The sequence below is a fragment of the Vulpes vulpes genome, chromosome 1 (genome assembly GCF_048418805.1).
Source record: "Vulpes vulpes isolate BD-2025 chromosome 1, VulVul3, whole genome shotgun sequence".
Classification (NCBI taxonomy): domain Eukaryota; kingdom Metazoa; phylum Chordata; class Mammalia; order Carnivora; family Canidae; genus Vulpes; species Vulpes vulpes.
Genome location: NC_132780.1, coordinates 28,841,481 through 28,868,564, shown reverse-complemented (window position 1 = coordinate 28,868,564; position 27,084 = coordinate 28,841,481). Strand labels below are relative to the sequence as shown.

The 27,084-nt window shown below is 41.8% G+C and overlaps 1 protein-coding gene across 1 annotated transcript in view; it reads right to left on the bottom strand.

Moving 5' to 3' along the window:
• Window positions 1–26,353, bottom strand: part of LOC112922080 (spermatogenesis-associated protein 31E1-like) — a 199,919-nt gene extending 173,566 nt beyond the window's left edge. Inside the window, exons 1-3 of the mRNA XM_072747688.1 lie at window positions 26,272–26,353; window positions 25,816–25,885; window positions 21,190–25,004 (exon numbers count right to left, since the gene is read on the bottom strand). Coding sequence (XP_072603789.1) covers window positions 21,190–25,004; window positions 25,816–25,885; window positions 26,272–26,353 — 3,967 coding nt within the window. The remainder of the gene's footprint in view (window positions 1–21,189; window positions 25,005–25,815; window positions 25,886–26,271) is intronic.
• Between the last annotated feature and the right edge of the window lie 731 nt (window positions 26,354–27,084).

Here is a 27,084-nt window from a genome sequence, read left to right as displayed (position 1 = left end):
ATCTTAAAAGCAAAGTATAATTACTTATTTAACCTTACTGGTTTTCATGCATTCAATATTCTAATTTTCTAGCTGGATATTTCTAATTTTTAAGTTTTTCATTAAACTTAAAGTGTCTATGACCTGTTCTATTGACTAGCTGGAAAATATGACTTTAAAAAAACCTAGACATTTTGATTAATCAGAAAATTACATGGCACTAATGTCCTAGTCAATCAAGCATCCATATGTCACTCTAGTAACACTTTGCAGGGTAACCGCAATAACTTTTCTTTGCCATTACTGACTATTGCAGAGTGTGAAATAATTATAAAATTGTAAAGGCCCTTAAGGAGAGCAATTTATCTATTCTTGGCATTAATATTTAGGAATAGAACTGGTGCCTTCTGGGAACAATCAGCTCAAGTGACTTCAGTTTTTGGACAGTAACACCATGGCCAAAAAAAAAAAAAAAAAAAAAGGTAATTATAGATAGATTGCAGTGTGAAAAAATTATAAATTTACTTTTTATAGCTCTGAGTTTGGTGACATAATGGCACCTAGGGCATGACTTAACAAAAAGAGATTTGAAAAGGAAATGCCATTGACTTCTCAAGCTGTGCACTTTGTGGGATATAGTTTTATAATAAAGACCCTAGACAATCATGAAACTTCTGAAAGAAGCTTCCTGTATGTATGTATATGCATTCATATGTATATGCATGTGTGTTTTGTAGGTTTCTACTGGATTAGGATTATAAGACTTGATGGGGTGTGAAAACATTACAGGGGGATTTGAGGATGTAAGTCAAATAAACAAGGATTGTCAGAATTCCTAATTGTGTATTGGTCCATTTATTAGCTGTATATATATCTCCAAGAAACCATCTGTCTAGAAATTTATCTCCTGGAGCAAACAACCCTGAGTCTGAAATTCCTTCAATGGAATTCTTTCAATGGAAAGTGGTGATGCTCAAGAAGTTTAGCATCTTATCACTAAACTTTGTAAAGCTCAAATACAGCCCAGCCCAGCTACTTACCAACTGCCTTATTACTCTCCTTCCTGGGCTTGGTGATCTCATCCATGGAATTGAGAAGTTAGTCTAGATATCCCTAAAGTCCATCCTAAATGCAGCTCTTCTGGTCTCACACATTTCAGTCACTGAGTTAAACTTCCTGCTTCTGCAGGTGTTCTTTGCATAGCATCCTTCTACAGCTGTTGCCAAACTAGCTCCATGGACAGGGCTCCCAGTAGGTTAGAAGAGTCTGGATTCATTACATGTGTCCCTCTTTGAAAACCAATGCTATTCTTCTTGACCTATCTTTTTTAGCAAGTTAGATCTCACTTCCACACGTCACTCCACTTCCAATTCTTATACTTTCAGCAAATCTTAGACACTTCCATTGAGTTCTAGGACCGTGTTTTCAGAATCCTCATCTCCTCTGTTTTCCTCTAGAGCTACATCTGTTATTGAATGTTCCTATTATAATGTGTCCACCTGAATGAGGTTATTCAAATAGTCTGATTATTGATCAGTATGTTGGGACTTGCTGTATTCCTTCAAAGATTAGACATGTTTTTCATACTTAATATTTCTAGTTAGTATGATTTTGAAAATTAAAGTGCATATTTAATCTAGTGTTTTCTTTCCTCCGTTAGTCCTCTTAAAGTATTGATGGTGTCTCTTATAATTAATAATTCCTTGGGAGGGATGAAAAGATTTGATAAATTCCTCTGATATTTTCGCTATATTTCTAATAATGTACTAAAAGGTAAATTATGTAAAGTACAACTATCTTGCCATAATCAGTCCTAAGGGAGTGACATATGGAAGTAGATCTTTTATTCTGGAGTTATACTGGAATTTTAATTTCTTAATAAATTCAAGCCAATGGTTCTCTCTTGTGGTGCATATGTTCACAACTATGTAAGTACTATTTTAGTTATTATGGTTCCAGGAAACTGCTATTTGATGCTGACTCTCCACTTCTGCTCAACAGCTAATGGGTCAGGAGCTCTGTGGTTCCAGAAGCTCCATGAGTTTTTCTATTTTTCTATTTTTATTTTTTTATTTATTTATGATAGTCACACAGAGAGAGTGAGAGAGGCAGAGACACAGGCAGAGGGAGAAGCAGGCTCCACACACCGGGAGCCCGACATGGGACTCGATCCCAGGTCTTCAGGATCGCGCCCTGGGCCAAAGGCAGGTGCCAAACTACTGCGCCACCCAGGGATCCCTGCTCCATGAGTTTTTGATAAACAGAGTCACATTTTATTAGTACTGTGATTGCTGCCATGTTTATCATGTTCTCAGCCTCTTCTGCAGAATGACATGTGTGAGAATTTTTATGTAATTCTAATGTTGAATTTTGCTTACCATACCAGTATGCTTAGAGGTTGTTTTTTTTTTTTTTTATAGGAGACTGAGGAATTTCTTTTCTTCATAATCCTCTTTTATCTCCACTTTTCTTTTCCCACCTCAACATGAAAATATTACTGTATTGAATTGGAGACATTGAACAATTTCTTATTATTTTGTGAATGTGAAATTGGATTGAAATAGTTTTCAGCTGTGAAAACAAAAATCAGAACCAAAACTTTTATACTGGTTGGAAAACTTGCTAATGAGAGGGTTCACAGCACTAATATGGTTGAACAAAAGGAATTGTTAAGTCTCAATTTTTATGTATCTGCTTACATAATGAATCGTATTAGGAGTCCCACCAGAAGAGCATACACAATGAGCTCTATCCAAAGGTACTATGCCACTGTCTCTGTATTAGCCATCCTTTCATTCCCACTAGTTTTTTTTTTTCTGATGTTCCTTGCAAAAGATAAATCCTTATAAATGACACATAGCTCTAGACCCTGGCTTAACTGCATTTCTCTTTAGATAATAATAGAGAAATAGCCAAAACAACACACTAATGGCATATTAATTTATAATCTCTAGTTGAGTTTTTGAAATCACGATAAATACACATCTGACTTTTTAAAGTCACGATGACCCACATGAACTTCTGCCTATTTATCCCATCATTTATTGAAGTGCAGAGTATTTAAGTCTCCTACTATGTATATTTGTGTATTTCTCCTTTCATATTGATTAGCTTTTTCCTCATGTATTTTGAAGCTCTTCTGTTAGGTGCATACACATTTAGGATTGCTATATCTTCTTGGACAATTGACACCTTTATCATTATAAGAGTGCTCAATTATGTATAAAATATACTTTATCCATTCATTTGTTGATAATTTGTTGATAATGCATAGATTGTTTCCATATCTTGGCTATTGTAAACAAGGCTGCAATGAACAAAACTGTATCTGTCTAGTATCTGTATCTGACTAGCTTTTCAAAATAGTATTTTTGTTTTCTTCAAATAGATACCTCATAGAGGAATTCCTGGATCATATGGTAGTTCTATTTTAATTTTTTGAGGAACCTCCACACTGTATCCAATAGTATCTGCACTAATTTATATTCCCACCAACAGTGCATGAGGATTTTCTTTCTCCATGTCCTCACCAGCATGTTATTTCTTGTGTTGATACTAGTCATTCTGACAGGTGTGAGGTGATATCTCATTGTAGTTTTGGTTTGCATTTTGCTGATGATTAATGATGTTGAACATCTTTGCAAGGGCCTCTTGGCCTTCTGTATGTCTTTGGAAAAATGTCTGTTCAAGTCCTCTGCTTTTTTTTTTATCAGATTTTTTTTTTTTGTTATTGAGTTGTATGAATTTTTTAAAAATATATTTTTGACATTAACCCCTTATCAGATATATGATTTGCATGTATCTTCTTCCATTTCATTAGGTTATTTTTCTTTTTGTTGATGGTTTCCTTTGCTGCACAGAAACGTTTTAGTTTTATGTGGTCCCATATGTTTATTTTGGCTTTTGTTGCCCTTGCCTTTGGAGTCAGATCCAAAAAAACAACACTAAGAGGATATTATTGCCTGTGTTTTATTCTAGAAGTTTTATGGTTTTAGGTTTTATATTCAAGTTCTTAATATATTTTGTGTTGATTTTTGTATATGGCATAAATAGTGGTCTAGTTTCTTTCCTTTGTATGTAGTTGTCCAGTTACCAACATTTAATAAAGAGACTGTTCTTTCCCCATTATACGTCCTTGCCTCCTTTGTCATAAATCGACTATATATGTGTGGGTTTATTTCTGGGGTATCTATTCTGTTCTCTTCATTTTTTGTGTTTGTTTTTATGCCAGTACCCTACTATTGTGATTATTATAGCTTTGTTGCATAATTTGAAATCATGGAGTGGGACACCTGCAGGTTTGTTCCTCTTTTTCAATATTGCTTTGGCTATCTGGAGTGTTTTGTGATTTCATACAAATTACTTATTCTAGTTCTGTGAAAAACACCTTTGGAATTTTGACCCAAATCACATTGAATCTGTAGATTGCTTTGGGTAGTATGGACATTTTAAGAATATTAATTCTCCCAACTCATAATAATGGAATATCTTTCCATTTATTTGTGTAATCTCCAGTATTTTTCATCAATGCCTTATAGTTTTCAGTGTGCATATCTTTAACCTCCTTAATTACCTTTATTCCTAGGCATTTTATTCTTTTTGATATAATTATAAATGTCTGGTCCTGGACTTTTACTTGTTGGGAAGTATCAATTACTGATTCAGTCTCCTTACCAGTAATCAGTCTGTTCAGATTTTATTTTTCTTTATGATTTAGTCTTGGAAGATTCTATGTTTCTAGGAATGTATCAATTTCTTCTATGTTGTCCAATTTCTTGGCTTCTATTTTTTCTTAGTAGTCTCTTATGATCCTTTGTATTTCTTGTGAAATTAGTTACAACTTCTCATCTGTTATGTCTATCATATGTATTTGAACCCTTTCTTTTTCTTGGCCAGTCTAGCTAAAGTTTCCTCAATTTTATTTATCTTTACAAAGAACCAACTCTAAGTTTTATTTTTTATATTGCCTTTTTAGTCTCAGTTTTATTTGTTTCTGCTTTGGTCTTTATTATTTCCTTTCTTCTAACTTTGAGCTTTGTTTGTTCTTTGATTTTTCCTAGTTCCTGTAGCTGTAAAGTTAAATTGCTTATTTGAGATTTTTCTTGATTTTTGAGGTATGCTTGTATTGTTATGAATTTCCCTCTTCCAACCACTTTTCCTGCATCTCACATCTCATAGATTTTGATATGACTCACTTCTATTTTCTTTCATCTTTAGGTATTTTTTATTTCTCCTTTGATTTACTCAATCACCAATTTGTTTTTCAGTAGCATGTTGTTTAATATCCTCATATTAGTGGTTTCTCCAGTTTTCTTCTTGTAACTGATATCTAATTTCATACCATTGTGATTGGAAAAGATGCTTGATATGATTTCAATCTTCTTGAATATATTGAGACTTGTTTTGTGGCCTAGCATGTGATGTATCACGAAGAATGATCTATGTGCACCTAAGAAGAATGTGTATTCTTCTGCTTTCAGATGGAATGTTCTACACATATCTATTAAATCCATCTGGTCTAATGTGTTGTTTGAAGCTGATGTTTCCCTATGCATTTTTCTATTTGGATGGTCTATCCATGGATGTAAGTGTGTGTGTGTGTGGGGGGGGGTTAAAGTTGCCTACTTGTATTATAGTATATTGTATTACTTGTGTCAGTTTCTCCCTTCAGGTGTGTTAATATTTGCTTTATTTATTACTCTCACATTTTGTACATATATATTTATGGATGTTATATTTTGCTGGATTGACCACTTCATCATTATGTAATGCCTTTCTTTGTCTATTAGTCCAGTCTTCATTTTAAAGCCTATTTTATCTGATATAAGTATAGCTATAACAACTTTGTTTTGGTTTTCACTTACATGAAATAACACTTCATCTGTTATTACAGATGGGTCTTCACTTTCAGTAGCACATGTGTCCTTACTTTGAACAGTTCCATACCTTTGAGGTCCCACCTGTGTGTGTGTTGCCCTGCCTGGGGGTGTGTTTTTGGTGAGAACTTGTCTCTGCTGCTCTTATCCCTCTCAATGTGTCTCTTCTATCATTTGTGGTAGAAGCACTGTTCATCTAGTTTTTCAGGACTCTCTCAGAGTTTATTCCATTTGCAGCTATAGATTTGTTGTGTTTGTGGAAGGAAGTAAGTTCAGGATCTTCTTATGCCACCATCTTGAACCAGCTCTAAAAATATATATATTTTTTAAGTAAAATAAAACAAACGGAAGATAAAGATTGCAGAATGGGGAGATGGGGACTGGGGTCTTAAAAAAACGGTGATCAGAGAAGTTTTTACTATCATGGTGCCTTTATGACAGAGCTGCAGGAAGTGAAGGTGGGGCCGTGTAAATGTCTGGGGAAACACCTAAGGACAGAGCAAATAAAGTGGAAGGCTGTGGCATGTTTAAAGAAAAGCACAGAGACAAACTAGACAATTTAGAGAAGTGTAGTGATGAGAGAAGCGGGGAGTGCTGGGGAGGGCAGAGAGCCTGATTAGTCATGGTAAACACTTTAGACTTGACTGAATGAATTGGGAAGTTCTGGTGTTTTGAGCAAAGGAGAGGCACTGTCTGCCTTGAGTTTTAGAAATCTCACTCTGGTTTTTATGAATGAACTGTAGAGGCACAAGGCCTAAAGCAGTAAAGGCTGTCAGAGTTAGGAAACTGACAAAACCTCAGCAAAAGATGATAGTGGTTTGGGCAAGAGCAGGAGGAGGGGTAGTAGTGAGACATCACTAGATGCCAGTGAAAATTCTGAAGTAGGGCCAATTGGATTGATTGACATGTGAGGTATAGGATGTGAGTTGGAAATTAAGGATGACACCAAGAATTTTTACTTAATCTACAAGGAGGATAGAGTTACCATTAGCTGGGAAAAGAAATATTGGAAGTGGGAACAGATTCAAGAGAACAAGGACAGGAGATAAGGTAATTTTGAATGACTTCTAGTCATTTGGGCTGAGCCATATACAGTCAGACACGTAAGAAAGAGTTCAGGATAATAGGTCCAGGCTGGAAATATCAACTTGTGAGTCACCAGCATACCAATGGAGTTTAAAGTCATGAGATAATATTAACTTCCTAAGGAGTTAGAGAAAAGCAGAATGAGAATATAAGGATAAATTAACAAAGAAGGCATAGATGTGGTGGCTCCTAAGGTAGGAGGCTAACAAGAGAATATGGTCCCTAGAAACCAAATGAAGACACCTCTCTAATAAGGAGGTTTGGTAGTCATCAATGTCAATTGTTGCTCCAGTGTCTGTTAAGGTAAAGATTTGCATTTAAACTTTGGATGTAGAAAGAGGTCAATGATGTCTATGAAAGATAATTTTGGTAGGAGGGAAGCCTGCCTGAGTGAGTTCTAGATAAAATTGGAAGAGAATGGCCAACAGATATAGGCTGATACAAACAGATTTGGAATAGTCTTCCATTATAGATGGCCACCAGGTACCAAAAAAAAGATGCTCAACATCAGTAACCATTGGGCAAATGCAAATCAAAACTACAATGAGTTATCACCTCACACCTGTTAGAATGGCTACTTTCAAAAACAGAAGTGTTGGTGAGGATGCGGAGAATAGAGAATACTGGTACACTGTTGGTGGGAATGTAAATTAGTGAAGTCAGTATGGAAAAGAGTATGGATGATCTTCAAAAAATTAAAAATAGATTTACCATATTATCCAGGAATTTCATTTCTGGGTATTTATCTAAAGAAAATGAAAACACTAACTCAAAAAGATATATATACCTCCATGTTCCTTGCAGCATTATTTACAATAGCCAAGATATGGAAAACACGAATGGGTAAAGAAAATGTGATATATACATACAATGCAATATTATTCAGCCATTGGAAAAAAAAAAAACCCTGAGGAAATCCTGCCATTTGCAAAAACATGAGTGGACCTAGAGGGTATTACACTAAATGAAAGAAGTCAAACAGAGAAGGTTAAATACTATATGATCTCACTTATGTGTGGAATCTAAAATAAAAATAAAAAACAAAAAAAAATCATGCCTGAAGATACAGAGAACAGATTGGTGCTTGCTGGAGGTGGGGACAAAAAGGTTGTCCAAATGTGTGAAGGGAATCAAAAGACACAGGTTCCAGTTACAAAATAGATAAGTCATCTTGCCATTTGCAAGGACATGGATGGAGCTAGAGAATATAATAATACTAAGTGCAATAATTCAGTCAGAAAAAGACAAATACCGTATGATCTCTCTCATATGTGGAGTTTAAGAAACAAAACAAATGAACAAAAAGAAAGAGAGAGAGAGAGAGAAGCAAACCAAGGAAAAGACTTTAAAGAACAAACTGATGATTATCAGAAGGGAGGAAGGTGAGTGGATAGGTGAAATAAGTGATGATTAAGAGCATATTTATCATATGAAAAAAATAATAAAGAGAATTTAATAATCAATAAAAACTGAAACAAAAATTAGATACATTATGAGGATGCAATGTACAGAATGGTGATTGTAATAATACTGTATTGCATATTGAAAGTTGCTAAGAAAGTAGGTCTTAAAGGTTCTCATCGCAAGAAAAAATCTATAACTATGTATGGTGATAGATGTTAATCAGACTCACTGTAGTGATAAGTATTTTGTAGTATTTACAAATATCAAATCATGTTATTGTACACCTGAAACTAATGTATGTCAATAAAAAAATTCAAATACAGATGTAGGTTGGAGAAGAGATATGGAGGAGTAGCTAAAAGTAGATATGAGGTAAAAAAGAGGTATTATGTATTTATTTCTTAATATTAAAAAATTATGGTGTGATTGCATGCTGACTGTAATGATTAAATAAAATTTTCATTGTTGACTCCTAAGGGGAAATTGCTTGTGTCCTTGTGTCTGGGGAAGTAGTTAGATTCTAGTGCAAGGTGGAGTTTGGTCTCTGAAAGGGGCATGGGCAGTGTACCCCCTGCATCACAGGGAAGGCAGAGTAAATGGGTACAAGGCATGTAGGGGGCAGATGTGGGGAATATAGGGAAAGTGTCTTTGATTGCTTCTTTTTTCTCAATCCTGTGGGAAGCAAGTCATCAGTGGAGAGTAGGCACTGGAGAAGAGATTTTGAAAGTTTGCAGAAAGAGGAAGCTTGAAATATAAAATAACTTAGGAGGAAGAAGAGTAAAGAGAAGAAATATGTTAGGACTTTTGGGCAAAAATTAGAATCCTTGTGAAGTTACTGATCATGAGTAAAAGTGAGCCCAAGCCTTGACATCCTAGGGGGAGTCATGATCCAGATGGAATCCTGGTTGATCCTGCTAATTAGATCAATCAACTGGACCAGTTCCATTAATTGATACCTGAGGCCCATGGAGGAAGGGACAAAGTGTAAGTAAAAACAAAAGAACTGTTCCAAAAGCTCTGAAATTTTGACACTTCCTTAAAGCTTTTACACAGAAGGGGAAAGAAGAGTGTCCTCTACTCCATCTCTCATCATGGCATCCATCAAGGAATCTCCTGCTTTGCCACTGATGTAATTTTCAGACATACCAATTGAAGACAGTAGTAACCCCAGGAAGTTTATGGAACCTGATGAATGTGGAAGAGCTGGAGGACAATGCAGACCCCAGGAAAATGTAAAGAATTGATGTGTGAATATCATGTGGTAACTGACTAGAACGTTTTGTCACCAAGCATAACACCTTCCTAGGAATTCCCAGAAATCCCTACACATGTACTTTACTCATTACAGACTATGGATGTTGGCCATGATTAGAATAATTCTACTGTTATTATTTTCTTTAGAAAGGGATGGGGGTGGGGTAGAGGGAGAGAAAGATAATTTTTTTTTAAAGATTTTATTTTATTTATTCATGAAAGGCACAGAGGGGTGGGGGGCAGAGACACAGGCAGAGGGAGAAGCAGGCTCCGTGCAGGGAGCCCGACACGGGACTTGATCCTGCGTCTCCAGGACCAGGCCCTGGTCAAAGGCGGCGCTAAACTGCTGGGCCACCAGGGCTGCTCAAAGAGAAAGAATCTTAAGCAGGCTCCATGCTGGGCATGGGGCTCAGTCCTATGACACTGAGATCATGACCTGAGCTGAAATGAAGAGTTGGTCACTTAACCAACTGAGCCACCCAGGCACCTTATTGTTGGAATAATTCTAAACAGAGTCTTCCAAGATTTCTGTCCTCTTATTATTCAAACACTAATCTGGACACCACTGTGAAGAGATTTTGCAGGTGTAATTAAAACTCTGAGTCAGTTCACCTTAAGACATAGAGATTTTTTTAGGTGGGCCTGACCTAATCAGATGAGTGCTTTACCCACAGGGTTTGTCTGGGTGGTGATATAAGAGAAGGTCAGAGAGATTTGAAGCACAGGAGGATTTGACACATCATCGTTGGCTTGAAGATAGATGAAGACACATGAGAAGAAGTGAGGGTGGCCTTAAGGTGCTGAGCAAGGACCCAGGATGACAACCAGCAAAAGAGAGACCTCCTCTACAACTGTAAGGAACAGAACTCTAAAAACCTGAACTCTAATAATCTAATATCTCCTAGATGCAGATATCTCCTTAGAGCCTCCAGGCAAGGAGTCTGCTGGCTGACACCTTCCTTTCAGCCTTATGATACTCTGAGCAGAGAATCCAGCCATGCTGGAAACCATGTAAATAAATGGGTATTGTTTGAAGCCACTGAGTTTGTGGTAATTTGTTACATAACAATAGAAAACGAATATACAAGCCTTTATATTTCCTTTGCTCAAGATCTAGATGAGTTTCAGAATTAGGCAATTTGAGGCTACGCAGGTAGCATTCAACCAAGTTAGCTGGGGCCATGTGATACCAAGTTGTTTCTCAGATTCACAAATATACCCAGGAAGTTGTGATGCTCTCATAGCAAAGGATACCATCAATGAGGTCTTTTTCTAAAACTTGCTGCACTAACTTTGAACATGATTCAATTTCACAATTATTTATTGCTTAATGTAATTCTATCCATAAATTGTTATTTGTTTATAAATGGAAATATCTTAAAGCATTTTTTTTTACAAAGACAATAAAGTCTTCAATTTTACTTTTTTTTCCTTCACTCACTGTAGTCTCTGACAATTTTTTTCTGAAATACGACAACTAATCTGGTAAACAAATGATACTGGAGAAAATGGACATCCATAGGCTAAGGAAATCTCAACCCAACCTTCACACCTTTCACACTAATTAACTCAAAATGAATCAGAAGCTTAGCTATAAAAAGTAATATTATAAAACTATTAAAACAAATCCTGGGAGAAAACCTTTTGGATGCAGGACAGATCAAGAGCTCTTAGTTCTTTTTTGTGGGTACCTTTTAACAAGATTTTATTTTCAATAACAGATTTATGTGTACCATTAGTTATTCTGAGGAAAAAGGAAGAGTATTCACCAGGTTTATAGACAAATCACGTAGATTGATCATTCATTATACATCCACAGATGGTCAATAGTAGAGCCATCCAGTGTTTTCCTGAGGAAAAATCTCTTTTTGTGTTCATGAAATTTTTAGAGGATTAGGAGTAGACCAGTGTGTCGAGAGTGAACTGGGGATGCTGGCAGTATTGTGGAGCAGAGAGGGGATTTGCCAAACCCAAGTTCAGGTCAACCTGGCAGAAACTGCTGAAGAGAGAGAATAGTTAGTTGAACTTCAAATCTGCTGGTCAACTTTACGGTGCCATGTTATTAGGAATAATGAAAACAGTATTTTCCAGCAAAAATTGAAATCAGTAATACAAATGTAAGGATGTTAACACACACACGTATATACACACATGTAGTACATACATAGATATATGTGTGCATATATATGTCTGTGGATTTTTTTCTCCCAGCTTTATTGAGGTATGATTGACAAATAAAAATGGATATATTTAGGTTGCAAAATGTGATGTTTTCATTTACCTGCATATTGTGAAATGATTTTGCAATCATCTCATGAGTGAAACCAGGAAATCATACCCCAATTAAGCTAATTAATATATCCATCATCTTACATCTTTGCCCTTTCCTTGGGGTGAGAACATTTGTGATCTACTCTTCTAGCAAATTTCAAGTATACGGCACATTATTAACTATAATCACCATATTGTATATTAAATCTCAAGAGCTTACTCATATAATAACTACAAGTTTGTACCTTCTGTATATTTGTAAGTTAAATTGTTAGGCAATAAGCATGCAAGCATATCTTTCTACACTCACACACATCTTTCAAATGTCTTGAAATATTTTCAATAACTCAAAAATAATTTTCAAAGAGGGAAAAATGCATGCAGTGTGATTGTTCACTACCCTGTTTTATATGAATTTGCTAATAAACCAATGGTTCTCTGGACCTTTCAGCATATTAAACATTAAAGTAAACAAGAGATAATTGTTTCTTATTTTCAGAATAGTCGATTTACAATATATGTAGCTGTTGCAAGTTATATATTTAAATTCTTTTAAATATGTTCTTTGGTAATAGCTTTTTAAATGAAATTTTTGTCATCATAGAAACAATACCTTGAGGTAAAATTGCTTTTTAAACTATATTCGGTAAGCACTTAAGTTTTGTGATTAATTTGAAAAGCTACAAGGATATTCATATTTGACATATAAAATAAAAGACTTCGATTCAATAATTTGGAGTTTTCTTTGCATCATTAAATTTCAATTGTTAATACTATTTTATCTTACAGATTCTTTTCAAAACATATTGGCTACTTGATAGAGTTGTAAACCTTTTTAAAGATATGATTACACTGTTGTGATTATACATAAAATAGGTTAAAAAGCTTTAATTCACGTCTCCATTAATTAACAAACTTTTATTGATACATTTCAACAGGCACTAGATTAAGTATAAGAAATGTGGTCAGACATTCCTCACTAGGCCTGTGAGGAGCTTTCAATGCATTTGTGAGAAACCTATGATAAGCAGTGACTGTCACAGGAGGTAGTGCAAGGGGGTCTCACAGCACACGTGAGACCTGACTTAGGTGGGGGAGTACAGAATGCTTTGGAGAAGGTGATGTTTGAAGAAAGGGCTGAAGAATGGGGATGTTTTCCTTGGGGAGGCAGAGTCAGCTGGTTGAGATGAGATCATTCCAATGTCCATGTCCTCCGGCCAAAGACCATCAGGAACACTCCTCTGAACCAATTTTATCCAGAATAAGTTGGGTTTATTATTCATTTCAACAAAGGAGGACATACACCACTGGAAACCATGGAGTGTCTCTGTAGGAGGTGTTAGAAAAAAAATTACTGTTGGGTTGGGTTTTGGTTGGGTGATTTGAGGGAAGGCCTAAAAGTGAGGGGTCACTTTAGATAGGATGCTGAAAGCAGAGGCAACTCTATGATTGATATCTCAATAAATCTTATCTATAAAAGAGAAGATTATAGCCAGAATAAACCATTAGTGGTAATGAATAGATGTCACTCATTTTAGCCAAGAGAATGAGGTGTCTGGTATTTTTAAGGGTGGCACCATGATCTTTCTATACTTAGAAAATGATTATGAATTATCTTCATTTTATCTCACTGTATCATGATCTCAGAGTAACTTTGTTTGGTGTTGGTATTCTGTGATATCTCTTGGTATTTATGTCCAAGAGGAGATTAGCATGGCTCTGGTGTGAGTGAGGACCACTTCTGGATATTAGCAGGGCTAGTTCCCCCCACTTCTCTCTCATGAGTGAAAGGAAGCATAGGGGAATCTTTTAGCTTCAATTGGGAAACATCATTCTTGAATTTTAGAAATCAATGAAAGGTACAGGTCTTCTAGCCAAACCCATTCAATGTATGAAGGAGAAACAGATTAATGGGTAAGTGCATCACTGGCTTGGATGTATTCTTTAAGATTTGCTTAACTTTTCCTCTCCCAAATTTTGTATTTATTTTGGCATAGTAAAAATGCATAAATATCAAAACACCAATATGATTTCAGTTCATGCACCTTCTCTTAAATACTGTCTTAGCCTGTGCCTGTTGATTCCCTTTGCTTAAGATTTCAACTTCTATCTGTACACCGCCCAATGTTATTCCCTAGAAAACTAATGCAATGGTATCAGAATGGAATGATATAAGACAAAGAAGATATTCACAAAAAACCTTATTATATAAAGTCTGCTCATAATTGGAATACAAAGGTTTTTTTTGTTAACATTTCATTTATTTATTCATGAGAGACACACAGAGAGAAGCAAAGACAGAGAGAGAAGCAGGCTCCTCACAGGGAACCTGATGTGAGATTCGATCATGCCCTGAGCTGAAGGCAGACACTCAACCACTAAGTCACCCAGGCGTTCCTAAATACAAAGGGTTTTAATAAGAATTTATTCACTGATAAATTATCCATATGCGAGTGAGGGTAAAGATGTTACCCTAATAAAAAAACACACAGATACAATAGCTCTTGGAAGCTGTAGAATGTTAAAAATCGAGTACTTCTCCAGAGATTAACAAGTGTCACTTGTTTCACGTTTATAATTTACAGTATTTTTCTCCATTCCTTTGTTTATCGATACATCAGTCATATATCATATCATATCATGTCATGCTGTGAAATGTTTCATTTGGTGGCTGTGTCATTCAAGGAAGTTACTTGCAAGACTTTCACACTTCTGAGTCCGTCACTGAAGTCTGGCTTCACCTTGACAAATATATTGGACTCCCCCAGCATGTTAGAGATCACCAAGTGTGAGAAATAATGACATAACTCCCTGAAGAAGATAAGCAGGTAATGTAGATAGCATGTAGTGGATCAACCAGTTACTTAGTTCAGTCCGTTTTCTACATTTAGTGATACATCCAGGTGATTGATTTTGGCATCAAAATTGAACCACTTCTCTTTCTCAACTTGTTCTTCCCATATCATCTTCTGATGGCAAGTGCTGACCATTACAGATGCTGCCTTCATTGAAATTGGATCACTGGCTGAACTCCTTTCATCTTCATTTGCAATCCCTACCTTGGGGTGTTTCCTGATCTGTCCATGCTCAAGTGGGTAGTTGCTTGGCCTGATACCTAGAGGTCTGTCTTAATATGCTGGTTTGTGAGCATGATCAATGGTTGTACACCCAAGGAATATCCAATCTGTTTAATTTTGTCCAACGTTCTCAGCCCTCATGCTTACTAGTCAAGTCACTGTGTCCTTATGCTTGACTTCATGAATCCATTCTTTTCTCTCCCCAGAACTGCTCACATGATCCAAGGCAAATAACATCTTCCAGTAGATTTTCCTTTTTTTTAAATTGGTAAATAAAACTACTACCTTCAAAATTTTGCCTTGAAAGCAATAGGATACTTCCAAAAGTGTAATGTAAATGGAAACCATTGCATTCTTAACTGTAAAGCCATTTTCCTGAATTACGGTGTGTGCAATCTCTGCTAAACACTGTCTGGGATCTCCACTGCTTCTGTACCCTCCCCACACCTCCTGCAGGTCTGATGGCCCTGGGAGGGGCCATGAGGTTCCTGCACTATATTCTAACTGACTCTGGGCTTTTGTTTCCACTCAGCACAGCCCTTCACCACAGACTTGGGGTCCCTATTAGTTCACAGGTGCATTGTGTTTGCAGGTGAGTCAGGGCAAAACGTTTCACTTACCTCTGTGTTACCCGCCCCCTGCCTACGAGGTGACGCTCTGAGTTGGCGGGGTTCCTCCAAGTTGCAGAGTTTGGTGAAACAGCCCTTCTAGAGTACATCTGTAGCCCTCATTCTTTCTGGATAGGCCATGCATGTGGTTTGCCTGATGGAGCCCAGAACCCATCAGGGTTTCTGGATTCTGGGTCTGTTTCTTAGAAAAGACCAGGAATCTTGTTCATGTCAGTGCTCTCCAACATTTCTATCATTCTTTTAGCCCATAAAAAATTTTTCTGAGCACATAGCATCTTATGTGTGTATATTTATGTATTTGCAAATGAACTGCATGCACTATGATTCTGCGATTTATATCCATGACAAAGCTTATACAAATAAAAGGCCTTTTTTTAATGAGATGAAAAAGATTCCACATGGAAGTTCTAATATTTTTCTTCTGCACCCCAGTGTACTGTCTTGTCCACTCCCCTGGTGAAATGCTCCATCAAGGGGTCTTACCCCTAAGGGACTCCCATGCCTCCCAGGTGAGCAAAGCAGGAATATTATCTCCGGGAACTGGATTTTGTATATTTTTGCCTCCAATCCTCCAAATCTGTGATGACTACTTTGAATGGCAGGTGGGTTCAGGATTCAGAGAAAGGTACACTTTTCACAATGGAATTTTACCCAGACGGAGAAGTGGAACACATTACATTGTGCTGGTTTTCATGGAAGTTAGTGGAATTAAATTTCCTAGTCATTCATTTATTTTTAAGTCATGCTATGATTAAAAACAACAGACTGTGATCAAAAAAGGTTTCCATTCTCTGAAATATTTCATTGTCTAAATGGCAACGTGGCTTTTTCTTCTTTTTTCTCTCTGAAATAGTGATATGTACCATAACCTGGTGGTGGTGGAAATAATTTCCTGTAGGGATGTCATCTGACTTAGGAAAGGGATTCTTTCATGCCAATTGTGTCATGTAGTAGAGGAGGCATCTGATCAAAGTCAGATATGGAAACTGAGTATACATGTGGCTTGGGGAGTCTCTGCATGCCACAGGGTCCCCATTTGTTAATTGAGTGGCTGGGATAGAGAATTTTGTGTATTTTCCGGTAAAGGCTCTTCATCTCCCCCTTTCTCCTGCCTGCTTCTTCTCCTCCACTTTCTCCTCCCTTTACCTACTCTTCTTCATCTGAAGTCTCCAGTATGCCTTTGACAATAAGAGAGGATTATGGGGTGAGGTGGTGGTGGAGGGCAGTGTCATCCCTGAGCAAATGGAGGGAAGGTGCAGCATGCAGCACTGCTTTGGCCAAGTTCTGTTTCCTGCTTATGTTATGGACAAATTTTGTAAATGGTGTCTTGGCTCTGGCCATAGGACACTATTGTATGCTTGGCTGTCCCTTCTTGATCTGCTCTCTGCAGATCCTTCCAGCAAACAGCCTTGTGGTGGCCCTTCCAGTTTTATTTTTATTTTTTAAAAAGATTTTTATTTATTCATGAGAGACACAGAGAGAGAGAGAGAGAGGCAGAGGACGCAGCCAGAGGAGAAGCAGGCTCCATGCAGGGAGCCCGACGTGGGACTCGATCCCAGGTCTCCAGGATCACTCCCTGGGTGGAAGGCGACGCTAAACCACTGAGCCACTTGGGCTGCCCCCCTTCCAGTTTTAATAGCCTATAAAGTACATACTTATTTGTGGGGCAAGGGCATCTCAGCTTCCTACCCAAGGCCTCCATCTTCTCTTCCACTGAGAAAGGTTCAAGATAATGGAACCATTTTCCAGAAAATATTTCTCGGTTATTCTGCTTGCCCTTATTCCAAGAGGGATAAGAATGGCTATCAAAGCTAACTTACCAGACACATATCCTATCTATCACTTCCGTAAAACTATTTTGTCATACAAATCTTCACACACACAAAAATCCTATCCACAGGACCAAATAAGCACACACATAAAAATGCTCAGAGCAAAGACCTGTGTCATCCAGGTTTCTTGGTATCAGCATGAGATGAGGCAATTGTGTTTTCCTATGAAAGATGGTAGCATTTCCTAAATCTTCATCTATTTTGTTGAAAGTTACTTACTTTATGCCTCTTACAATAATTTACTTTTATTCTACTTAAAAACATGGTTTGGAAATAGCTTAAACTTTCGTAAAAGAAAGTATCCTTTTTATGACTGTGGAATGTTGTGGATGTGGGCATCTATAGGGAAATGATGAGTTATCCTAGTTATTAAATACTATTGATTGGACATCAGAGGGCATCCATGGCCACTTTCCATAGTTCTGTGATTCAATAACATGAGAAAGTATCACCAAGGGAGTGAATTTCAAAACATTAATAGCTATTACTCTGTAAAATATTTTACTGCCTATGTTTTTTCCCTAATTAAAAAAAAAAATATATATATATATACCCACAGAACTGACACCAGCTCATTCCTCTCTTCTGAGAGAAAGGATTATGACATTGTCATCCCAGTGGGTGTCCTGAGAGATTTCACCATACACTTGATATCTATTTATTATCAAGATCTTACCAAGTCAAGGGCAATAGGATTCTTATGACCAATGAGAAATATAGAGTCACAACTAAGTGCCCAATTTGGAAAATCTTAGGAAGATGGTGAGATCTTATCTATTAGAATGAAATGTTGATTAAAAGTATACTTTCTTTAATTTAGCAGATGTTAAAATGCCAATTCCAAGTAATTTAATTGAGATAATATGTATTTCAAGCACCAACTAAGTGAAATATTTTCTAAGATTTCAAAATTACTTTAAGCAATGCGTCCTTTTTTAACCTTATAACATAAAATAGAAGCTGACTTCTGGAGTCTTAGAAAATGAGCATTCCTTAGAATTATATAAAATATGCAACCTTATTCTACATAGCCCAGAAGCCTAAGCTATCTTAGCATTAGGAGTTTTTTCATATTCTGGAGATAGACATAATATCATCTAAGGATATTACTGTATTTTAAAAGGAGCAAAAAAAGAAAAAGATATAATTACTTAACGTTATTAATGGTAAAAATAAACAAGCCTGAGGATGTAATAGAAATATTGCCAAAACTCCGTCTCATTTCTAAAACAGCTTCATATGTTTGATACTATGGATTCGCTTGATTTAAAAATAAAGCAAACCTCCCAAACTGAACACAAGCTGTTTGGGGCCAAATAACATGCTGTCTACAACACGAGTCAGATGCCTCTTTGCTGGTTCAATCCATTCCGCATTCAGTTGCTGTAGGCCTCCCTACATCGTTTCCAATGTGAAGAAGTCGCTTTGAGTGCAGGAACTTGTCCCTAACAAAATACAAAATGTGACCCCTGATGCTGTATTGCTAAACAATAAAAAAAGAAAAAATTGGACAGATAAGATATCTTCCCTCATTAGACGTAGGCAAAGTTTTGTTTGTTTTCAGTTTGTGATTCTTTCAACTGTGGGTCAGAGCTCAGGGTACTGAAAATCCATGAAGGAAAGGATTTTGCAGGTTTACATGGGGAATTGAAAGTTTTCTTCAGAAGTAATTAAAAAATACACAAGCATTTTCTCTTGGGGGGGTGCACAACTGCACTGCCAATTTGCTAAGTGGCTTCAGATCCATGCAGGGGGCCTGTCACTGGATGGCTACTCAGGGTCCTAAGAATGGAGATGAGGCCTCTGTTCAAGGTCTAGCTTTGGTGTCTGTGGGGCACTGGGAGGCCTCTCTGTGGACTATGTGGATTTGTGTGTGGGTCTCTGTGCTCAGACCTGTGATCTCTGAGGTGTCTCTGTGTGAAGTCTGTGTGGATCTGTCACAGGTCCCTGTGAAGTCTCTTGGTATTGGCCATTGTGAGAGTCTCTGCATAAGATATGTGTGGGAGGTCTTTGTGGATGGTCCCTGGATATGGACTCTGTGAGGCCTCTTGATGTTGGCCCCTGTCAGAGGTCTCCGCATAGGGTCTGTGTGGGCTTTGTCTTTAGAAGAGGTCTTATGTGGGTATCTGTGGGAGTTCTCTGTCAGAGGTCTCTGTGTGGGGTCTTGGTGTGGGTGTCTGAGAGAGGTCTCTGTAAGATGTGTGTGGGAGGTCTTTATGAGTGGTTCCTGGACATGGTCCTCAGTCAGAGGTCTCTGAGAGTCGGAGAGTCCCTGAGGTCTTGGTGTGGGCCTCTGTGGGAGATCTCTGTGTGAGTCTGTTAGAGGTCTCTGTGGGGGTCTCTGGCAGAGGTCTCTGTGGGGAGATGCAGCAGCAGAGCAGCTGCCAGGCCACCTGTCCCCCAGGTCCCTCCCTCCCATGGGCTGGGTCCTGACGGCGGGGGGACCCTCCTGGATGGCACCCTCACTCCAGATGGGTCACTTCCCACCAGGTGCAGGGCAAACCCACCCCGATGGCTTCTTCCCTCTCCCTGAGCTCTAGGAAACCATAACAGGGAACCAGGCAACACTTGCTCCATGACCCAGGCCAGTGCCCTGGGAGCCATCTGTGGGCCGCACATTTAAGCACAGGTCACGGACCCCCAGTCTGCCCAAGGTCCCCAGTCCTGAGCAAGCTTATCACCTTCAGCTGAAGGGACCCTTCCCCCCTGTAGGCCTCGGTGCCTCCGGGTGCTAGGCCCTCGGTGTGGGAGGTGCCGTGGCTTCTCTCCACCTGGGCTCTGGCAGTGGGAGGGGGTGGGGACCCTGGGGTGACAGCCCCTGGGCCTACGGGTGGCAGGGGGGGCTCCCGGGGGCTCCCGGGGCCTTGGTCACCACCCCACGTGTGGCCACAGGGTGCGGCCTGTCCCCACCTCCCTGGCACCTGCCCCTGCTCCACTTCCTAGGAGGGGTGCCCCAGGGAGCAGGGGACTGGTTGGGGTGACCTCTGCGCTCCCCACCCACTCACACCTCAGAGCTGGGGGTGTCCTTGCCCTGCGCTGCCCCAGGGGACGAGGGAGTGATGCCACTGAGCTGCGAGGGCCCCCAACGTCAGCGGGGACAGGAGAGCCCCCAGCAGAGCCACCCTCTACCCCTGCCAGGCCTGGGGCGGGGCATGGTTCCCCCTGCCTCTGCGCTCAGGGCCAGCCTTGCCTGCAGACCTTGTGCCTGCCTCTGACACAGGGCACTGTCTGCCACCTGCCTGGAGCTTGGGGGCGGGGGCCTTCTGTCTCTGCAAACCCTCCCTATGGCCCAGGAGTTCGGGGTAGGGACACTGCAGGACAGGATGGGCCCAGCTGGATCCTGGGGTGGGGGCCTTCCAGGCCTTGTTCCTCTTTTGTGTGTGGTCATAAGGATGGTGCTATGGAAACGGAAGGGGCATGAGGGGGGCATGGGGGGCAGGCCGTGGGTTCACCCCCTTCTGGAAGCCAAAGCAGGCACTGGGGAGAGCAGACTCCATCCCTCTCTTTTCCCCAGCAGGGCCCACACAGAGGGCAGCACCTCTCATGAGAAAAAAAAAACATATATTTTGGGAAGCAATACAAATCGTGGTACAAAGAAGCCATTAGCACATGGAGGATGTGCTAACATGAGAAACAAAAGGCTTTCTTTGCATATACTCAACTTTTTCTTGAAGTAAAGCTTTCCTACCATGATAGGTGTGAGGAGCACACACTGCCTGATGGGATGAGACACGTTTTTGAAGACTATATGTTGGATAATGGTGAACGTGACCTGAGGCACCTGCCAGCATCAGCCTGTGCTGGCTGGGTCTGCCTGGGGCCCCCAGCTCTCTGGGTGGGCCTTCCCATCTGCTGTCCCTGCCTGGGATCCACTCGGCCCTGTTGGGGCAGCTGTGGCCCTTGGGGATGGCTTGCTGCTTGGAGGCCGTCTCTCTCATCACTCTCCTCTGTTCTGGGGAGGAAAGAACCTTGTGGTGGCAAGAGTGCCCACATCCTGGGGCCTGGAATTCTTTGTGCCTATTTATGTCTGAGGCACGCATTCCTTGGTAAAGTCCCAGTTTCTCCACCAGGACCCGTCCCACAGCTGTCACAATCGTCTGAGCTTCAGTAGCTCTGCTGTCCATAACTGATCTGCTTCTGACTGGTACCTCCCTCTGGGCAGTTGCTGACACAGGCTTGCCCTTTTGAAGGGGATCTTCCAGTCCTTTGCCTTTTTTATTGAGATTAAGACACTGCAGAAAGTTCCTTACCCTTTTTCTAAAGTGGCTTTCTGGAATAACCTGTCCCCTTTCTGGCATGAGCTGGAGGTATTTGCTTCCAAGGCTATCTCCTGTTCCTCTGACATGGGGAGGGTGGCCTGTCCCACCAGCTTGGAAAACGCTGCTTCCCAATGGCTCTGCACACTCTTCATGCTCTTCTGATTTGGGACTCTGCAGGTCTTCTGTCTCAGCAGTGGAGATAGTCATCTCACTCTGGCTCTTACATGGGTCCTCAGCTTTCGGTATACTGAGCTCCTGCTGCACCTCACTGCTCAATTCACTTGATACAAGGTCATGTGGCACTGGGGAAGCTGGTGTGTCTCCACTGGCATGTTCCCTCTGGGAACAGGAGGATGATTTGTGTGTGGACAAGGTGTCTATGGTAAGGACGACATCAGTGGGAGAATCTTGCAGGGGCACCTTAGTATCATGGTCTTGGACAAGCTCGCAAGTGCCAGAGTCTTGAAGGGAGATGTCACTGGAAGAATCTTGAAGAGGCACACCAGTGATAGGCCCTTGAGGCTGGTCCTCTGACTCTACCTTTTCTTGAAAGGTAGAGGGGTGCAGGGGAAGGGGCAAGGGTTGAGCTTCACATAGCTTGAGATCTATGGGCTCAACCTTTGCTTTAAGGCATGTCTCCTTTGAATCTTGGGCAGCCAACTCTGTAGGTGGTAAGGGGCTTTTACTAGGGCATGGAGATCCTGATCTCCTCAGATCCACATAAATGGTTTGGTTGTTGGCCAGCATACTGGGTTTTAAGATGACTTTCCATGCAGGGGCCTTCTTGGGCTCTGTCTCCTCCCTGGCCTCTTCAGCCCTTGTAAACTGGGACCTGAGCTTCATCTTCAGTATTGCTACCTTGTTTTGTGAGGCCTGATCCCCACTCTTGTCCTTTAGCTCATTCCTGGCCATTGCTGAACTTAGACCTGACTCCAGGTTGTCTTTCTTGGCCCCCATAACAATCTCACTCTCCACGATTCTGTTTGTGAGGCTGAGTGTGGAGGTCTGAGAAGCTGATCTGTCTTCCTGTCCAGGTAAAGGGGCCTCTGAGGGCTCCTGGACATCACCAGGTGAGGCCTGCTGAATTTCCTCACTTGCAGATGAGGGGACAGTCTGGGGACTCTCTGAGGTGGGAATGGACTCTTCTGTTATCTCCTCTCCCAGATGGGGCTGAGGAGGTTTTCCCAAGAACTTGTAGAACATGGCTCTTGAGTGGGTCCCAGATACACAGGTGGCTGAGCAAGGAGAGGGGTGCAGGGGAAGGGGCAAGGGTTGAGCTTCACATAGCTTGAGATCTATGGGCTCAAAGGCTTGGGAAGGTAGGTCCCACTTATGCCTCACCCGAAACCTTATGATGTGTGCTTCCAAAATCTGTCGAGTGTGAGGAGTAAGGAAAGGCAGCTCATGGGAGGTATTTATGCAGGGTTTCCGATCATTCAAGGGTGCCAGATTTCTACCTTCACTGCCAAGGTGGGACTTGGGCAAACTGTGAGTGGCCATAAACCAGGATCGACGCACGCTCACAGGGATCAAACCTTCATTGATCTGTCCCAATTTCCTGCACAAATGAACCTCTAAGGTTTTTTCTAGATGTTTCTTACCTGGGCCCCTGGCTAAGTGTTTTCCTTGGTCACTCTTCAAGGTCCTCATCAAATGTCTTTCTAACTCCTCCTCAGAGTCAGTTCCTAGAACCTTTACTGGGAAGCTGGCTGAATCTCTGGAGAGATCTGTTGGGCTTCTCTTCAGACATTGCTGTAGACCCTTACCCAAGTTATTCTGTAGTTGGAATCTTGTTTGACTCTTCTTATAGAAACTTCTAGGGTCCCTGGACTTGGTCCTCTGTGTAGTCTGGCTGCTTTTGCCTTTAAACACAAAGGGCCTTAAGAATCCCTGGTTATCCTGTGCCTGACTTGTCCCTGGGAATTCATTGGGAGGCCACAACAGTTCCAGAGACACTTGGACCCTGTGGGGCAGGCTGTCTCTGTGTTTATCCTTGCTGAGCCTCCTTGGATGGTGGTGTTTTTGGATATTAAAGATTATAAAGTCCCCATGAATGATGGAAACTGACCCGTAGGACTGGGAGGCCTGGTTGTACTTGGGAAGCTTGGGAGGGACTTTGCCAAAGAACTTCCGATATCTTTTCATCATGTCGCGTAAAGTCCTTCCCCTTTCTTGGTGCTTTGGCAACAATTGCCATTCCAGTTGTTGAGTTTCAGTTGGGATGAAGAATTGTGTCTTTTCCTGGGATGCAGGGCAAGGTACCCCACAGGCACTCATCTGAGGTGGAAGAGAAGGTGGTCTGATTGGGACAGAAGGTGCAAGATGCGCCTGGGGCTGGGGCCAGATTGGTGTCGAAGGTTGGGGTTGGATCCCACGGTGGGGCAAGGATGAGACATGGGATAACTGTGAAGATATTTGATCCTGAATTAGAGCTGGCAAGCAATTAGAGAGCCCATTGAATAAAAGAAAGGGAACCTGTAGTTGAGGAGAGTGAGTAGAGACCAAAGCAGTGGCCAGCAAGGACTCACTGTGCAGAGAGGGGAGACCCCAGAAGAGCTGGCTGCATTTCTGTTGCAAGGGGTCTTCCAAGATTTTGGGGGATGAGAGCTGCTGAGGACTGGCCAGCTGCTCTGGTTCATCTTTCATGTTCCAGAAGGATTGTGGGGTTGTGGTGGTCTGCTCAGCACTGAGTAACTTCCACATAGTCCCCAAAGAGTTCAGGTGATTGTCTGGGCACAATTGTTTCCCAATTGATCCATCCTTTTCTTTCTCCTTCCAAATCTTCAGTTCTACTCTTTTTGTGATTAGTATCTCCAGCAACTTCTGGACATCCGAGGTGACAAATGAGGGTTTATGAGTCTCTATCTGCCAGTTTGTAGGGCCACCCCAGAATGAGGCCTCTGATGGGTGGCAGGCCAGGTGTTCTTGCTGGCATTTGTGCTGTGATGAGGTAGGGAAGAACAAGGACTTGGTACTTTCCCACCACCAGGAAAAGGATAAAATGGGATAGTCGGCATGTCTGAGGCCTGAGACGGCTAGAATGAGAGATGCCAAAGAGGAATTACCTGGAAGTAAGCTCTTTGTGATTGTGCCCAGTAGGATTTTCTTTAAGTTAGTTTGGTCTTCTTGAGGTTCTGTTGGCAGGGTGGAGGCCAGAGGTAGAGGGTGATGGAGAGGAGCAGGGGAAGCTGATAGGGCCAAGGTGTGAGCAGCATTTTCCCCAGACTCCTTCCTTGGCTTGTGGGTTCTAGCAGGTGCTGCTTTGGACACCTCCTCAGGGGCTTCTTGATGTAGGAGGTGATGAAAGGCCCCCTGGTCAGGGAGCCTCCCCAGGTAGCTGCAAGAGACAAGAGGCACGAGCTGCAGCCAGGAGCAGACGTGGCCAGGAGGGTAGGCCCCATGGCCCTCCACACCCCCACACCCACTTCACAATGCTCCTGCTGTCCCTCACCCCAGGGCTTTAGCCACACTCTGTCCCCATGGTCCTTGCAGCCCTGGGCTCACAGTATAGACTCTGGGAGAATCATCCAGCAGAGAAAGGGGAAAGATTCTTTACCTTTGGAGAAGGGAAATCAGGTCCTGAACCTCCTCTAGTTCTTGCAGGCAATCTCTGCAAGCTTGAAACAGAAAACTGGGTCATAGACATGAAGGCAGGGGCCCCAGTCTTTTAGAGGAGGCTGGGTAACAGTGTCCCTTTAGGGGAGACCTTTGTGGTTTAGACTCAGGAGTCCCAAACTTCAGTGTCCAGGGCCACATGCCACACAGTGACATCAAAGCTCATGATGGGGATCGCTTTGCCCTATACAGAGTGCATCCCCATTCATGACCTTGTTGGGGGAGACAGGACTGGGTCACCTCACAGAGGACTCTGAGCAAAGTTGGACAACTTGTCCACAGTTGGAGCTAGAGGTTGACAAGGCCCTGCAGCTCCTGCTGGGCAACACCGTGTCTGGCCCCTTGGGGCTTCGTTCTGGCCCAGAATCGGGGAAGTGTCAGGGTTCTGCTCTGCTTCCTAGGAGCCCCCACCAGGGCTCTGTTTCCCGAGGAACAGACTCGGGCCCCAGGATCCTGGAGACGGTGGGGCTGGTCCCTCGGAGCAGGAGGGATGGTGTACCTGGGGTGCGCAGGGCTCGGGGGCAGAGGCTCACCTTTCAGAATCTTCAGAGTCTGGGCTTTCTTCTGGCTCCTGCTGCTCCTTCTCCAAGGCTCCACTCGATGCTGAGATGAGAGAACATGGGGAGACTGGGACCCCCTCCTTGCCCTCTGGAGCAAGCTGCAGATGCTCAGTGCTCATTACAATGTGACTTCCTACATTTAACTAAGGGGGGAGGGGGCATGGGTTTCTTTCTTTTACCCATTTTCAAAGTAGATAAATATGTTTTCAGTTTTTCTTCTTTGAAGAATGTACAGAAGGATTTTCTACGTGAGAAATTCCTCTGTTACTGGTCCTCTGCTCAAGAAACACACATATCCCCAGACCTGCAGCATCTGCGTTTCTTCAGGTAAGACCCTGCTCCCCGAGGTCAGAGCCCCACTACAGCTGCTTCCCGGGGCCTCCTGAGCCCAGCGCTGCCCTTGATCAGCCCCGACAGAGCAACATTCACCTGAGACACCTGCCCCAGGAAGGTGGCTGGTGAACGGGTTCTCAGGGGCCTGATCTGTGCTAGAGATGGAGCCCTCAGCCATCCCGTCCTCGGCCACTGGTGGTGTGTGTTGAGAATGTTGTCCTGGGGCCCTCCACCACACCTGCACTCCTGGCCTGAGATAGTCAGGTAGAGATCCTCGTGCCCCTCTAACCTCTTCCTGGTCTGGCCTGTCCCTAGACAGATGGTGTTCTGCTCTCTTCCTGGCAATGCATGTACTGCTCTTTCCTACCTTAGGAGTCTCTCCAGTGATTCAGAAAAGTAGAAATATTAATAGAAAAGAGGATGGGATCATGCTCTACTGGGTCTGGGCCAAGGATTCCTTACCTTCCTGCTGCTTCTGTGTTTCTTATGTGGTGGTAAGGATGGATCATTCCGGAAGTAGGAGAATAACGGGAAGAAGTATATACAGTATACTGTGTATACTCCCAGTATACACAAGAAAATGAAAACGGCTTTAATTGTCCAAGAAGTGGGGCTGAAGCTCAGCCAACCAGCAGTAATGCTTTTCAGAGAGAAGAGGTAATTCTCCATCTCTCTCCTCTGAAATGTGTTAGTGCCAAGTTGCACTGTTGCCGGCAGGCCACTGAGCCCTGGGTGTGGACTTGGGGACAAGAGGCCCAGGCCACATCACAGAGCCTTGGCTTTGTCACAAAGGGCTCCTGAGGGAGGGGGAGGGGACAGAAGAGAAGTAGGCTGGACCACAGCCCCTCCCCCCACCCCCAGCCCTGCAGCCCCATCCCTCTACCCTCCTGGACCTCCACGTACCTCCCC